Raw genomic sequence first — 16184 nt, 5'->3', positions numbered from 1 at the left:
CAGCAGAGTTTATGATAGATTGGAGGGGTGCGAGAGTGTTAGAGGGGAGGCCACAGAGCAGGAGGTTGCAGTAGTCAAGGCGGGAGATGATGAGGGCGTGCACTAGTGTTTTTGCAGATTCATGGTTTAGGAATGTGCGGATCCGGGAGATATTTTTAAGTTGGAGTCAGCAGGAAGTGGAAAGGGCTTGGATATGTGGTTTGAAGGAGAGTTCCGAGTCCAGGGTTACCCCGAGGCAGCGAGCTTGAGGGACTGGGGAGAGTGGGCAGCCATTGACTATGATGGATAGGTCAGTTGGGAGGGTTGAATGAGATGGCGGAAAGATGATGAATTCTGTTTTGTCCATGTTAAGTTTTAGAAATCTAGCAGAGAAGAAGGATGAAATAGCAGACAGACATTGTGGGATTTTGGTTAATACGGAGGTGATATCGGGTCCAGAGAGGTAGATCTGTGTGTCATCAGCATAGAGGTGATAATGAAAGCCATGAGACTCTATGAGCTGTCCCAGGCCTAAGGTGTAGATGGAGAAGAGCAGGGGTCCTAGAACTGAACCTTGGGGGACACCGACAGATAGGGGGCGAGATGAAGAGGTGGTGTGTGAGTGGGAGACACTGAATATCCGGTCTGTTAGGAATGAGGAGATCCAGGATAGGGCCAAGTCTGTGATGCCGAGAGATGAGAGAGTCTGTAGTAAGAGGGAATGGTCCACTGTGTCAAAGGCAGATGACAGGTCTAGGAGGAGGAGGACAGAGTAGTGTCGCTTAGATTTGGCGGTTAGTAGGTCGTTTGTGACTTTAGTCAGTGCAGTTTCAGTAGAATGGTGCGGTCGGAAACCAGATTGTAGGCGGTCAAAGAGGGAGCAGGAGGAGAGGTGGGAGGACAGTTCAGAATGGACATGTTGTTCCAGTAGTTTTGAGGCATAGGGGAGAAGTGATATGGGGCGATAGCTAGACACAGAGGATGGGTCAAGGGAGGGCTTTTTGAGGATGGGTGTGATTGAGGCATGTTTGAAACATGAGGGGAAGACACCAGTTGTTAGTGACAGGTTGAAGAGGTGGGCTAGGGCTGGGATGAAGATAGTGGTAAGGTTTGGGATGAGGTGGGACGGGATTGGGTCAAGTTTACAGGTGGTGAGGTGTGATTTGGAGAGTAAGGAGGAAAGTTGATCTTCAGAAATGGTGGAGAATGTAGTTTTGGAGGAGGAGGGTTGAGTAGGTGTGGGGAGAGGCTGTGGGGGCTTTAGGCAAAAGCTTTGTCTGATGGTGTCAATCTTCTGCTTGAAGAATGAGGCAAAGTCTTCGGCTGAAATAAGAGGAGAGGGAGGAGGCACTGGGGGACGGAGGAGAGAATTGAAGGTGTTGAATAGTTGTTTGGGGTTGTGGGACAGGGAGGATATGAGAGATGTGAAGTATGTTTGTTTTGCTGCAGTGAGTGTGGACTTGAAGGTAGTGAGGGACTGTTTGAATGCGATGAAGTGCTCATGGGAGTGGGACCTTTTCCATCTACGTTCAGCAGCCCTGGAGGCCCGTCGCAGTTCTTTAGTTAGGCTGGTGTGCCAGGGTTGTCTGTTGATTGTGCGAGTCTTGGTATGCATGAGGGGGGCGACCGAATCGAGAGCTGCAGCTGTTGTGGTGTTGTATAAAGTGGCAGCAGCATCTGCATCATGTAAGGAACTAATGTCTGTAAGAGGGAGGAGGGATTCAGAGAGAGAGTGTAGGTCAAGGTGTTTGAGATTTCTACGAGGGTATTCAAGTTTGTGGAGTGGGGATTGTTGCCCCGGGGAGGAGAGAGAAGAGAATGTGAGTAGGTTGTGGTCAGAGAGAGGGAGAGGTGAGTTAGAGAGGTTAGATAGGGAACAGAGGCGGGTGAAGATGAGGTCCAGCGTGTGGCCGTCTTTGTGGGTGGGTGTGGAAGACCACTGGGTAAGACCAAAGGAGGAAGTGAGGGATAGAAGCTTAGAGGCAGCTGAGAGGGAAGTATCAATGGGGATGTTAAAGTCGCCCATGAGGATAGTGGGGATGTCAACAGAGAGGAAATGAAGTAGCCAGGTGGTGAAGTGGTCAAAGAAAGTGGTGGCTGATCCTGGGGGGCGGTAGATGACAGCCAGTTGGAGGTTGGAGGGGGAGTAGATGCGCACACAGTGCACTTCAAAAGACGGGAGAGTAATTGCGGGCGGCAGTGGGATCTGGGTGAAGGAGCAGTTTTCTGAGAGGAGGAAACCTATTCCTCCACCGTGCTTGCCGTTGGGGCGGGGGGTATGGGAGAGGTGGAATCCGCCATACGAAAGTGCAGCAGGAGAGGTTGTGTCGGAGGGGGTGAGCCAGGTTTCAGTGATTCCGAGGAAGGAAAGCTTGTTAGTGATGAAGAGATCGTGAATGTAGGAAAGTTTATTGCAGACAGAGCGAGCGTTCCATAGAGCTCCTGTTAGTGGAACTGGGGAAGCGGGGGCTGGGCGGATGGGTGTAAGGTTAGAAGGGTTACGAGAGTTTGGGATAGATCGGGGGTAGGAGGTGGAAGTGAATGTAGGGATGTGGTGAGGAGGGCCAGGATTTGGAGAGATGTCGCCAGCAGTAAGGAGGAGCAGAGAAAGCGTTATTAGGTGGGAGCAGGAGAGGGCATGAGGTGGCTGTCTGTGTTTGGAGACAAAGGATTGTATGTTGTGGAATAGCTCTGAGGAAGAGGTGAGATGGGTGGGGAGAATGGAGGGAGAGATGAAGAGTTCCTTTCCAGGTGTAGGGATTAGGGGTGGTTGAAAGAAGTGAAGGGTTAAGGGGGTGAGAGTGAAAACAAAAACAAACATTGTTTACTGTGATTTAGTATCCAGGTACCTTCAGTTCACTTCAGGTTCAATTCAGGATTAATTCAAATTTCAGACACTTCAGCTCATGGACACTTAAGCTGAGGGACACAGACTTCAGTCTGACACAGACTCCAGAATTGCAGGGGTGCCAATACTTTTGGCCACCACTGTATATAGATGTACCAACAGGACCATCTTTAGGGCAAATAGGGCATCACGCTTGAGGTGCAGTATATAAAGTATATACCTGGGAAGTGGTGCCCGATCCCATACGAAATCCGGTGCATACTTTGACCATATATCTATGGTGAAAAGCAGGATCGTTATCTGTAAGGATGGCAACTCTGACCTGAGGATGGAAAAAAAATGCAGAAAGTCAGTATGACAAGCTCCGCAGTACCTGGTGACAGGGGTGAATATATTTTATACTCCCCCGGTACCATCTCTTCACGCCCCATAATCATTGTCTTGCCATTTACCTTTTTAAAGTCCTCCTTGTCTTTTTTCCATGCCCAAAATAACACAATCAGGAAGAATCCTACCAGGCTGCCGAGCAGCGCCAGCCCAACTGGGTTATTTGCCACTTTGGCAAAGAGCATCAGAGTATCGCTGAGATCCACCACGTGCGGCATGACCAAGAAGGAACTTGCAAAAAAAGTCAGGTGGTTGCACAGGCAGTGGGTCTCTAATTCTGTGCTTTGGGGTCCAACCTGTCCCCAAAAATATGGTAAATTTATATGTCAACACGGCTGCAAGCTTAATATAATCAGACATAATGCACAGAAACATGCTTAATAAAGTTAAAAAAGTTTTCCGGCTTGAGTTTGGTGAAAAAAAAGACGTTTTCTCACCCTCACTGGGTCCAGTGCTGAGTTTCTGCCACTGCTACTCTGTTATCGTCTGCAGCGCTGGCATCACATCGACAGCATTGCAGTGAATCAATGAACTGAGCAGCTCAGGCCGTCAATTGATTGGCTCCAGTGCGGTCGATGTCAATGCTGCAGATGGCGGTGGCAGAGACTCATCACTGGACCTGGGGATGGTGACTAAAACATTTTTTTTTTTATAAACAAACTGCAGCCGGACGATGAGGAGTTTACAGAAAACCCCTTTAAGTACTCACGTAGCAGCCATATTTATTCCATATTCTCAAATATTCATCCCAGTAAACACACTGTGCAGCGAATAGGCTAACAGTACAAGCCAAACTTGTCTGCTTCTCCCATATACTTCCATTAGTCAAAGTCACATTGATATAGTACATCCCGGTGCCATTGACAAAGTAGTCTGGCGTGAACACCCAGGTAAATAAGCCATCTGGAAAGAGAAAGGAGACATTAGATTGAAAGAAGGCTATAAAAACTAGACTTGTCAACCAAGGGTGGACATACCATATGGTCAACAAGAGTGGCCATACCATATGGTCAATTAAGGGCGGCCATATCATGTGGTCAACAAGAGTGGCCATACCATATGGTCAATCAAGGGTGGCCATACCATATGGGCAACCAAGGGCAACCATATCATATGGGCAACCTAGGGCAACCATACCATATGGGCAACCTAGGGTGACCATACCATATGGGCAACCAAGGGCGGCCATACCATATGGGCAACATAGGGTGACCATACCATATGGGCAACCAAGGGTGGCCATGCCATATGGGCAACTAAGGGCGACCATACTATATCGGCAACCAAGGGCGGCCATACCATATGGTCAACAAGAGCGGCCATACTATATGGGCAACCAAGGGCAACCATACCATATGGGCAACCTAGGGTAACCATACCATATGGGCAACCAAGGGCAACCATACCATATCGGCAACCTAGGTTGACCATACCATATGGGCAACCAAGGGCGACCATACCATATGGGCACCCTAGGGTGACCATACCATATGGGCAACCAAGGATGGCCATATCATATGGGCAACCAAGAGTGGCCATACCATATGGGCAACCTAGAGTGACCATACCATATGGGCAACCAAGGGTGGCCATGCCATATGAGCAACTAAGGGCGACCATACTATATCGGCAACCAAGGGGGCCATACCATATGGTCAACAAGAGCGGCCATACCATATGGGCAACCAAGGGCAACCATACCATATGGGCAACCAAGGGTGACCATGCCATATGGGCAACCAAGGGCTGTAGAGGACATATTGATATTCATGCTATGGCAACTCCATTTTGTCTGCTTGCTTCAAAATCATGTTATTATACTCTTTGCATAACATACATTCTTTCCTTCTTGATTCACATGCAACTTTCCCACACTAACCTTTTCTCTCAGGAACATTCTATGAGACACCCTGCTCCTGTTATCTAGCTAGTCTGAGCTGGGATGTATGACCTTGTAACTTTCCACCATGCACCGAACTAACGATAATATGACCATATGTGTATTTCCGTAATAATTGTACTAACATTGGTTCAAGCCTGTAGTATGGCTGTAGGTGATTGGACATTAATGAACTCAAAACAATATAAAATGCTAAGTAGAAATAAACGGGGTTAGAGATTCTTGAATCCCCCCATACAGAGCTTTGTCTCCGTCTGGTTTTCTATTGGATTGCAATCAACCTTGTAAAATAATTTGACACTCACTTGGTCAACCGTGAAGGGCCATTACTGCCCTCCCTCAACAGGGCGACCATACCATATGGGCAACTAAGGGCAACCATACTATATGGGCAACCTAGGGTGGCCATACCATATGGGCAACCAAGGGTGGCCATGCCATATGGGCAACCAAGGGCGACCATACCATATGGTCAACCAAGGGTAACCATACCATATGAGCAACCAGGGCGGCCATACCATATGATCAACCAAGGGCGGCAATACCATATGAGCAACCAGGGCGGCCATACTATATGGTCAACCAAGGACAGCCATACCATATGGCCAACCAAGGGCAGCCATACCATATGAGCAACCAGAGCGGCCATACCATATGAGTAACCAGTGCGGCCATATCATATGAGCAACCAAGGGGCGGCTATACCATATGGGCAACCAAGGGCGGCAATACCATATGGTCAATGAAGGGCGACCATACCATATGAGCAACCAGGGCGGCCATACCATATGGTCAACCAAGGGCAGCAATACCATATGAGCAACCAGGGATCCATACCATATGGTCAACCAAGGGAGCCATACCATATGGGCAACCAAGGGCAGCCATACCATATGAGCAACCAGGCGGCCATACCATATGAGTAACCAGTGCGGCCATATCATATGAGCAACCAAGGGGTGGCTATACCATATGGGCAACATACGCAGTGGGGACCAGAAATGAGGGTAACATACAAGAGATGCTGTCCACGGAGCTACTGGACAGCAAGGAACCATATATTCTTCTTGCACAGGGGTCCTCTGCTCTCCGTTTCTGCCTCCCCCCAGGTATATAGCATCACTGCAATGTCATGGTGAATGAATAAACCAGGATCGGGGTCCTTACCGTTCGGCAGTGAGACATTGTGCAGGAAGAAGCTGCTATTGGGTTTAGCCTCAAATCCAACATATAGGATAAGCTGGACGGGAAGTTCTGGCTCCAGTTTCAGGACCACAGAATAATTAGCAGAGGTCAAGTTTAGCGTTAAGATGATGTTCTTTTCTTTGGTCAGGTACGTCTTGGACTCATTGGTCGTTGCGCTCTGGTTTTTTATCAACACGATCTACAAAATATTAAAAAATATTGTGAGATCCCTGGCGGCACACATCATACTCTACTGGTAGGATGCCAAAATCAACAGGGCAATCATTGCAAAAATACAAGGAAAAATTAGGAGCAGAGCTATGTATGCATCATCGCCTGGCATCGCTCACACATCTATTCCCTGGTTCTCTCATATCAAAGCCAGACGTTTTGCCCACCTCAATGTACTCCGTCATGTTGTCAACGTTAATGCCACCATCATCAGACCCAAGCAATATGTTCACCACCGGACCTACTATTTCCACAGGACTCAGGTGACAAAATGGATTAACGGAGAGAGCCAAGAGCTAGAAGTAAAAGCGGAGAAAAGGTTAATTTTGTGAAGCTTGGACAAAATGTAGACTTCTATATGCTAAAGTCTATCATGTGGTTATTTCGATTTGCATGTAGAAAATCTGCAGTGGAATATTGTAGCAGCCACTTGGATTTTACAACCTTCTTCTACATGCCGCAAAAATGGTGCAGATTATGGTCCACAGGGTGCAATCTGCTGCAATAAAATTCACACATAACACTTGCAGATTTTGTTGCAAATTAAAAACTCTAAAATATTGCACTTTTACCACCGCGTTAAAGCAGAATTTCTGAATATATTCAATGCTCAATACGATAAATGTCACATCATAATTGCAAGTATGGACTAAAAATGTAACTCACCATTAAATTTACCGTTTGGTAAACCTCAGTTTTTTCTCGGAATGTTGAGGAGGAGGAAGGGAAGGTGACTCTGCAGGCAGCTGGAAGGCCGGTGGTGAAAGGTCTTGAGGTCAGGTCTGGAGGTGTCATCCTGATGATGGCCAGAAATATAACAAAGCAGAGATATTATCACACCATAATGTATAATTTCATCATCTGCTACATTACAGAATGTAAAGTTCAAGCTGCTGTAGAACTACAAATCACAGCATAGCTTGTTTCATCTCAAATATAGATTTATACTTTTATAGGATGAATTTGGAGCAAAAGATCGCCATCTAGTGTTCACATGTGGGTATAACATGCTTTTTTCAGAAATATTTTTTTACATGGGCTATTTTTATGAATATTGCCTTTGCTACAGTTACAGACTATTCCCAATGCTAATTAAATAAATGTTTAGTACAAGTTATATGGTAACCTTATCTCTTTCTGGCAAAACCTCCTTATAGACTTTACTATATGGAGCAATGCACTTTGTAAGAGTGGGGGATGGGAAGTGACAACTGCTCTGGTCACACTTCTTCCTCAGATAAGTGGGTGTTGTTTGTTGAACTCCATCATGACAATCTTATTTGAATATTTTTAGTACACCAATATTTTTTACAATAATACCCTAAGAACATGATTAAATAGAAATATTGAATCACTTTGCTTACACTTTAAAGCAGAACTGTCACCAGATTTCACAATACACATTGTATACATTATTAAATAGATCTTTAGACCTGTTAAGGTTTGTGTACTTACTTTGCAGATACAGTCTTCGCTCACCTAGCCTGCTTTACAGCTCCTCAATGTTCCTCCTACCTGCTGCTGCTGAATCTCTGCCCCCCCCCCAGCCTGATTGACAGCTATGGACAGATTGAGTAGTGTGCCTCCTCCCTGCTGAGAATCTTCACCCACCCAGCTTGATTGACAGATCCTCAGTGTCCCTCCTCCCTGCTGATGCTGAAACTCCACGCACCTAGCCTGATGGACAGCTCTTCCCTGTTCTTCCTCCATTCTGCTTTTGCTGAATCTCCACCCACCTATCCTGATTGAGAGCTCTTCAGTGTTCCTCCTACCTGCTACTGCATCTCTGCCCATCTTGCCTGAGTGACAGCTGTGGAGAGAGTCCTCCCTGCGGAGAAACTCCACCCAGCCTGACTGACAGCTCCTCAGTGTCCCTCCTCCCTGCTGATGCTGAATCTCCGCCCAACTAGCCTGATTTACAGTTCTTCCATGTCCTTCCTCCCTTCTGCTTCTGCTGAATCTCCACCCACCTAACCTGACTGACAGCTCTTCAGTGTCCCACTTCCCTATTCCTGCTAAATTTTTGCCCATCTAGCCTGATTGACAGTTCTCGAGTGTTCCTCTTTCCAACTGCTGCTGGATTTCCGCACACCTAGCCTGATTGACAGCTTCTCAGTGTCCCTCCTCGCTGCTGATGCTGAATTTCCACCCACCTAGCCTGACTGAAGGCTTCTCTGTGTCACTTTTCCATACTATTGCTGAATCTTCACCCACCCAGCCTGATTGACAGATCCTCAGTGTCTCTCCTCCCTGCTGATGCTGACTCTCCGCCCACCAAGCCTAATTGACAGCTCTTCCGTGTCCTTCCTCCCTTCTGCTTCTTTTGAATCTCCACCTATCTAGCCTGATTGACAGCTCTCCAGTGTCCCTCTTCCCCACTGCTGCTGAATCTCCACCCTCTTAGCCTGATTGTCAGCTCTTCAGTGCTCCTCCTCCCTGCTCCTGAGATCTTGCATTGCTCAGTACAAGCTGCAACTGTCAGTCAGATTGGTTGGGTGGAAATTAAATAGCAGTCACATAGATGCCGATCTGACCCGGATTTCTCAGGACTTTTAACCCCAAAGGAGGTGGTGCAAAATAGGAATTCTGGGGTGGAGTGGGAAGGTCAGGATGGGGTGGTGCTTAAACTTCTCCAGAAATGTTGGGTACTATGCCTGTCAGTCAGGTTGGGTGGCTGAATAGCTGTCACTTGGTCTCATGATCTCTCCCATTCTTTAGCTGGACTAACTCTAAGTCTCTCCTCTTCCAGCGTGGTCTGTATGTGACCTCTGCAGCCAATCAGTGGTCACATCGATGGTTGGAAGATACAGTTATCAGGATGGAGAAATGGTAGGGTGAATATATGCTATTTTCTCTTTTTTTTTCTTCTATCACACTGGGGTCCATAAATAAAGTCAAAGAGAAGGTTGAAAAATCCCATTAAGACTCCAGATTCACTGGAATATAATATTTCCCCTAAATAGATACTGATAATTGAGCTACAAACCTGGCCACAGTCATGCTGGATAAGGTGGAAGAGAAAGTATAATTCTGTACGGAGTTGTTTCCTAGGGACAACAGAGCCCCTTGTGTGTATTCCATGGACGACACTGAGGAATCCAAGATCCAGATCACCTGTGCACAACGGGGGGAAAGAAAAAAAGTATGTCCACACTCCAAAAAGTTAGGCCAGGGCCACAAAAAAAAAAATTCAAAGCACAGACGGTCTGCAGGTCTCCCGACCCCAATTTGGCAGCCTTATATTTGCCTAAGAGGCTGTCAAATTTGGGTAAGGAAACACACGTGCAACCCATACTTTGAGGTCTGTGCTCAGACCGAGTTTCACAAATGTCTACATGAGCCCTAAGGTTAATTTTAATTTGTGCTGGATCCTACCTGCCCTTTAATTTTGGCCCAGGAGGGGTAATTTTGATAGTGTAGGTTCCCATCTACCTTGTCATGGCAGATGGGTACATGCTAATTGGCCAATTTGTGCTCTAAGTATAGTCTACATAGCAGTAATGCAGTCTAGAATTTATTCAATATTCACATATAACTGTCACGATTCCACCACTGGAATGACTGCTCTGCCGTCCTATGGGATGGACGGCTGACTTAGTTGTTAGGATTGCAAGTGACAGCTCTACTGCCAAATCTGAGGCAGAGGTGTGAGTATTGTGATTGACAGCTCAGCCGTCCTTTCTGGCTGGGTCTGTGGGATCTTCTTTTCTGACCTTGGATTTACCTTTTTGACCATCCGTTTGACTTACCCCTTTGTCTTGAATCACTACCTTCCTGATACTCTGACCTCGGACTGTGACCTGACTACGCTTTTGTCTTTTCCCTTTATCTATTATGAGCCCTCTTAGTACTGACTCCGGACCTCTTGGCTATCCTGCCTCACGGTAAGTCCGTGAGTAGTGACTAGCGTCACATTGACTTGGCCTGCTACGGCAATTGTTTGTCCATTGGGCTAAGTATTCCATCACAATCACATCAATTTAAAAAAAAAGAGAATAAACCTGATCGGAGGTCAAGTTCTCATAGTTTTCCAGAGATGCCCTCATCGTGATATCAAAGCCGTTGAATAGAGACTGCGCTCCGTCAATCACCACTTGGTTGGAAATATTAACATCCTCGCTCAGCGAGCCCAAAAGCTGCCCCCCAAGAGTCAGCAGAACATCGCTGGCATTGACCTAAAACATACAAGACAATAAAGAAGGCTTATTTATGAATCTGAATGAAGGGGCCCTTATAGAAATGGGGCTCATGCACTAGTGTTAGCTCATTTAACCTCTGGCACCGAGATAATATAAACCCTCTATAGAAGGTTTGTGCACCTCCATGGCAGCCATACCATGCTTTCGTACAAAACGTCATCCGCGTGCATGGGCGCCTATAGATCTGCATAACGATAGACCATTCATGTACCTGGGACTCGGGTGACAACAGATTACTCATGTTCAGCAGCTCGCTCAATATACCCGAAGCCTTTGATACCATCGAGACGTTCCAAATGTCTGGTGCCGCTTTCACCATCTGAGTTACGATCTCCGAAGTAATCTGCCAATTAGAAAGTAATGTTAATAGTAACCATCAATGAATTACGGTAATAATTACCATATGTTGGAGCTGTTTTATACTTTAGGTCTTTTTTCTCAATTTTGTAATGTATACGACCAATGCAGCCCACCACAATTTCCCAAGAGTGGACCTGCTTCAATGGCCATTGGGCACCTGAGTGATTGACGTGGTGCCGCGGACGTGGCTATCAAGCTTCATACCTGATACTTTCCCTTCGGAACGGAGACACAGGCAATGATAGAGCGGTATAATGCTATATAATCTAAGTAATATGTGTAACCTGAATTGCAGCATCCAGGGACATATTTTTAAGTTTGTCCGCCTGGAGAGGGGTGATGGCATCCAGGTCCGGAGGAGGGTCTGTATTAGTGTGTTTCGGTTTTGTCACAGACGGTCTTTTGGTGGTAGTATTTCTTTTTGTAAAAAAACAGATTCCCCACAAACATAAAGCGCGTCCCTATAAGAAAAGTAAACCATGATTAAACATCTGCCAATTAATTATTTTTTTTTAGAGGAGCACAATGGGGAATGGGTATATAAAGGAGGACATAGTTATTATATATACACTGCTCAAAAAATGTAGAAAACATATGCACATCACGGTATAATCCCAGGACAATTAAGCTTCAGGGATATCAATTCGTCCAGTTAGGAAGTGATCGTGAATCCATGTCACCGGCTTTGGAGCAAATAAAAGTGGCAAAGGAGCACTGGAGAGGAACAACAAGACTTCTCCCAAAAAGGGACTGATTTTGCAGATGGTGGCCACTGACAATTCCCCTCTTCTTACCTTTCCTTACTGGTTTTGGTCATGCCCTTATTTCTACTGGTAGTATAAGCCAGTGCATGCAACCAACTCATGTTGCATGGGTAGTCTTGCTCCTCCAGGATGGCACATCCACACGTGCCATCAAAATAAGGTTTCCAGTGTCTCCCAGGACAGTCTCAAAAGCATGGAGCAGATACCAGGATATGGGCCATTACATGAGAAGAGCTGGACTGAGTCGTAAATAGGCATCAAACCAACAGCAAGACCAGTATCTGAATCTTTGTGCAAGGAGGAACACGAGGAGGACTGCTAGAACCCTGATTGGTCCTGGATTATTATAGACTGTCATAAAAATATATATAAAATTTACTTAGGGCAGATTTCAGCAAGAAATTCAAAGGTATATTGTAAGCATTCATAATGACTGTTGTCGCTGGTTTATGTGCGTAATACACAAAGTAACTGAAGTTCATAGTCATAATCTCACCTTAATGATGTGGCGCTGGTTAATTTTGGGAATATCTAGGAAAAATAATATGAAAACCAAAGTCAAAATCACAAACTATGTATCACACTACTAATATACTGTTTTTCCAACATGTATATTATTTATTAAAGATACAGAACTCAAGCCAACAATTACTTTCCAACAGTTTGAGTGTTGACATTGGGGGGCATATTATATGAATCCGAAGACTCATTTACATGAGTTTCCTACTACAAACTTACGTTAAGCATTTTTGCAAACTTATTATTTCCTCAAGAACTCCCCTATTTGTTTTGTGTAACCCGTGTCTGTTGTCCTATCCCAATGTACACTTACCAAAGGAACAGATGAATCCCTTCTTGTCTTCACAGCCTGGAGCAATTCTCCATTTTTCGCGGTTGCCTTTATATATTACAGTGCACTCTGAACTCTGCTGTGCCATCCTTTTTGCCATCCTTTTCGCCATCCTTTTTGCCATCTTGTGTTTACCTACAAGTAATGCGACATTCATATGTGTGACTTGTGGTTTAACAATTGTTTTCATCAGATTCACAGGAGCTCCTGTAGTTGGGATACCGCAACTTCCAGCATGTTTAATCCCTGGAGGCACCATTATTGACACTTTCATCATCCTCAAAAGTCCACTGCTTTGGGATAACCTTTGATTCTGCCCTTTTCTTCAGACAAGACATTTACTGTAAGCCCTCATCATCTCAAAAACATTTCTAAAACTTTGAATCAACAGCATGTGACCTTATCATTTCCCACCCAGACTACTACAACATTTTGACTTAACACCTACCATGTTCTGTGTGGTGGTTCTTGAAATCATAGTCTCTCTCTTCGTCGTGTTCTTGGTGTCTTTCTTTTTTATCATATTTGCTTTTATCTGTGTTCTCTCCTTCATTTTGGTCTTCTTGATTGTCTATTCCTTTTTGTTGCCCTTGTTGGTCATTTTTGCCCTGTTGGTCTTCATTTTCTCTTTTGTATAGGTCTTGTTGGTCTTTGTCTTTTCCTCTGTGTTGGTCTTGTTGGTCTTTTCCTTTTTGTTGGTCCTGTTGGTCATTTTGGCCTTGTTGGTCATTATTTTCTCTTTTGTATAGGTCTTCTTGGTCTTCGTCTTTTCCTCTGTGTTGGTCTTGTTGGTCTTTTCCTTTTTGTTGGTCTTGTTGGTCTTTTTGGCCCTGTTGGTCTTTATTTTCTCTTTTGTATAGGTCTTCTTGGTCATCGCCTTTTCCTCTGTGTTGGTCTTGTTGGTCTTTTCCTTTTTGTTCGTCTTTTTGGCCCTGTTGGTCTTTATTTTCTCTTTTGTATAGGTCTTCTTGGTCTTCGTCTTTTCCTCTGTGTTGGTCTTGTTGGTCTTTTCCTTTTTGTTCGTCTTGTTGGTCTTTTTGGCCCTGTTGGCCTTCATTTTCTCTTTTGTATAGGTCTTCTTGGTCTTCATCTTTTCCTCTGTGTTGGTCTTGTTGGTCTTCTTGTTGGTCATCTTTTCCTTTTTGTTGGTCTTGTTGGTCTTTTTGGCCCTCTTTGTCTTCATTTTTTCCTTTGTATTGGTCTTGTTGGTCTTCGTCTTTTCCTCTGTGTTGGTCTTCTTGTTGGTTTTGTGGTTCATTTTTTTGCGTATCTTCTCCGTTGCCTTGTTGTCTTTCATTTTGGTCTTCCTGTACATCTTTATGCTGAACTTCTCGACTGTCCTGTTGTTGGTCTTGTTGTTGGTTTTGATCTTGTTCTGGTTCTAACAATAGGTTAATCAAGTACAAAATAAAGTATTTTTACACAGGACGTATAAAGTATTTCCAAAAGGTAGCTTCATCCAAAATCCAGAGTATTTTTTCACCAGTACAACTCCTGGCACCCCCACTAATTAGCTGATTGAAGATATTGCCCATACCAAGGATGGCACAGGTCTGTACATTGAGTAAAGGCCATAAATTGTACTACCAGCTTATACCATTAATTTGTAGTATATATGATCATTACACAACAGAACCTAAAGATAGGTCATTAATATTAAAAGCAGAAAAACCCTTTAGGGTTGTATTAATAGCTCCTTTTGTATGGATTAAGATGTCATGCAAACAGCTGTATTATGGCTCTATAGAGATTTTAATATTGGTGCATGAGACCTCTACTGTATTTCCATTTTTTTTACAAAGGCTTTATCAGGCTGATTAGTGTAGAAAAAATGGTGGCATATTCCATTGAACTCTATATGCATTGCTTCTAGGGAAGAGATGGAGCCTATATATGGCAGAGGCAGTATGCTGTGTGCGTAAGTTCTTAAATTTATGTAGATACAATAAATTTATGCACAGAGCACAATGTGCAACTTTATCAATAGATGGGGAAGAAAAACAAGGCAAACAATAAAGGAAAAAAACTTTGAAATATTGAACCAATTGATCATTTGTGTGGGGTTTTGTTTTTGTTTTTTTTTAAGTCACTTTTCTTTTCTTGCGATATTTATTGACATTTTTGGCAGCAAATTTTTCAAAATGGTGCACATAGTTCATGAATTTTGCACAGAATTAAAAAAGCTAATTATTTTTGTCTTTAAATTTTTTTTTGCAAGGCATTGCAGAAAAAAATGCATGTTCCACTAGAATGACACAAAATTTGCCCAAAAATACTGGACATACATAAAATAATTCAAGGAGGGGGTATTGGAATACAGTAAATTTGTGCAAAAATTTTGCAACGTTTTAAAAAAGTTTTTAAGCCGCAAATTTTGGATTTGACTGGCTCCATGTGCAACTCTGTGCTGCATGCTTTGGGCATGCAACGAACCATACTAGTGCAAGCTGCATTTTTTTTATTAGTCGGTGTGAAAAATTACTATTGGATCAGTGTGTCCATTGAGTTTCCGCTTAGCACATGGACAGCACACTGATTGAAAATATGGCCCCTCCTTAAGGGACATGGCATATCCACCACATCTTGAGGAATGGTAGTTTTTAATATTGTAGCATACAATATAATAGTGTGACCCTTGTGTTGGTTCCAATTCCTTTGGAAACAGAAGACCTGCTCTTGGTCACAAAATCCAAGGCAAGACCAGATGGGTCAAACCCTAAATTTCCCCCATACGTAGACTATTTCATCTTCATTTGCCTTCTCTCAGAGCTATTTCTCGAGCTTACCTCTTTTATTCTTGCTGCCTTGAATTTGGCTACCTTGCGCCATCTGGTCTTTTATAGGTGACACGACTTCAATCCAGTAAGATCCCTCATCTTTAATTAGCAGTAATATTTCATCTAGTGTGTTCTGGTTTCCAATCTGGGCCAACCGTCCATCTTGTTTCTGGCACCAAGCTTTTGCTCCATCATAAGTCAACTCTTGATTGACGAGCTGAATGCAATGGCCTCCTACATTCTTCTGGGTGCCGGGACATTGGGCAAAGTTGACGTGACATTCGGTCAAGAGAAGTAAGGTCAAGTAGCACAAAATCCACATGGTTCTTGGACAGAACTGAGATTTCAAGCCTGTTGTTGTACAGTAAGCTGTAAATGATGGAGGAGCGAAAATATCTCCCCTCCCCATCAAATAAACAAGGCGGCACACCCAGCCGGACAGGTGCATGGTCTCTAGCTATACACAGCTGAGCACACGTACACCATTGTGGTCACTACAAATGGCTTTTATTGTGGATAAATAGGTAGAGATCATTACAGAAAAATACAGCTTAAATACAGACATAAATGACATCACATTACTGAGTTTCAGATCTGGTTTTGGAGCACGGAGGAAACCTGAATATCTCTATGTAAACTATGGGAGGACATACAAACTCCAGGAAGATTTTTTTCATCCATTAAAGAATATTCTGGTTTCGTAA

General features: G+C 44.2%; 1 protein-coding gene across 2 annotated transcripts in view; it reads right to left on the bottom strand.

The window, feature by feature from the left end:
* The window catches only part of PKD1L3 (polycystin 1 like 3, transient receptor potential channel interacting), a 46529-nt gene extending 30629 nt beyond the window's left edge, over window positions 1-15900 (bottom strand). Inside the window, exons 1-14 of one of the 2 annotated variants that reach the window (XM_073659276.1) lie at window positions 15490-15899; window positions 13152-14084; window positions 12686-12838; window positions 12350-12384; window positions 11374-11550; window positions 10941-11072; window positions 10532-10705; window positions 9517-9644; window positions 7197-7326; window positions 6698-6826; window positions 6282-6498; window positions 3924-4117; window positions 3280-3510; window positions 3048-3149 (exon numbers count right to left, since the gene is read on the bottom strand). In XM_073659276.1, the coding sequence (XP_073515377.1) occupies window positions 3048-3149; window positions 3280-3510; window positions 3924-4117; window positions 6282-6498; window positions 6698-6826; window positions 7197-7326; window positions 9517-9644; window positions 10532-10705; window positions 10941-11072; window positions 11374-11550; window positions 12350-12384; window positions 12686-12838; window positions 13152-14084; window positions 15490-15889 (3135 nt within the window). In that variant the 5' untranslated portion in view covers window positions 15890-15899. Of the gene's footprint in view, window positions 1-3047; window positions 3150-3279; window positions 3511-3923; window positions 4118-6281; window positions 6499-6697; window positions 6827-7196; window positions 7327-9516; window positions 9645-10531; window positions 10706-10940; window positions 11073-11373; window positions 11551-12349; window positions 12385-12685; window positions 12839-13151; window positions 14085-15489 lie in introns of both variants that reach the window. The other variant, XM_073659277.1, reaches the window with a different exon arrangement.
* Window positions 15901-16184: the final 284 nt, after the last annotated feature.

Source organism: Phyllobates terribilis, unplaced genomic scaffold (assembly GCF_046119375.1).
Source record: "Phyllobates terribilis strain yellow unplaced genomic scaffold, ASM4611937v1 Scaffold_13__5_contigs__length_258822181, whole genome shotgun sequence".
NCBI classification, from domain to species: domain Eukaryota; kingdom Metazoa; phylum Chordata; class Amphibia; order Anura; family Dendrobatidae; genus Phyllobates; species Phyllobates terribilis.
This window is presented reverse-complemented; position numbering and strand designations above follow the sequence as displayed.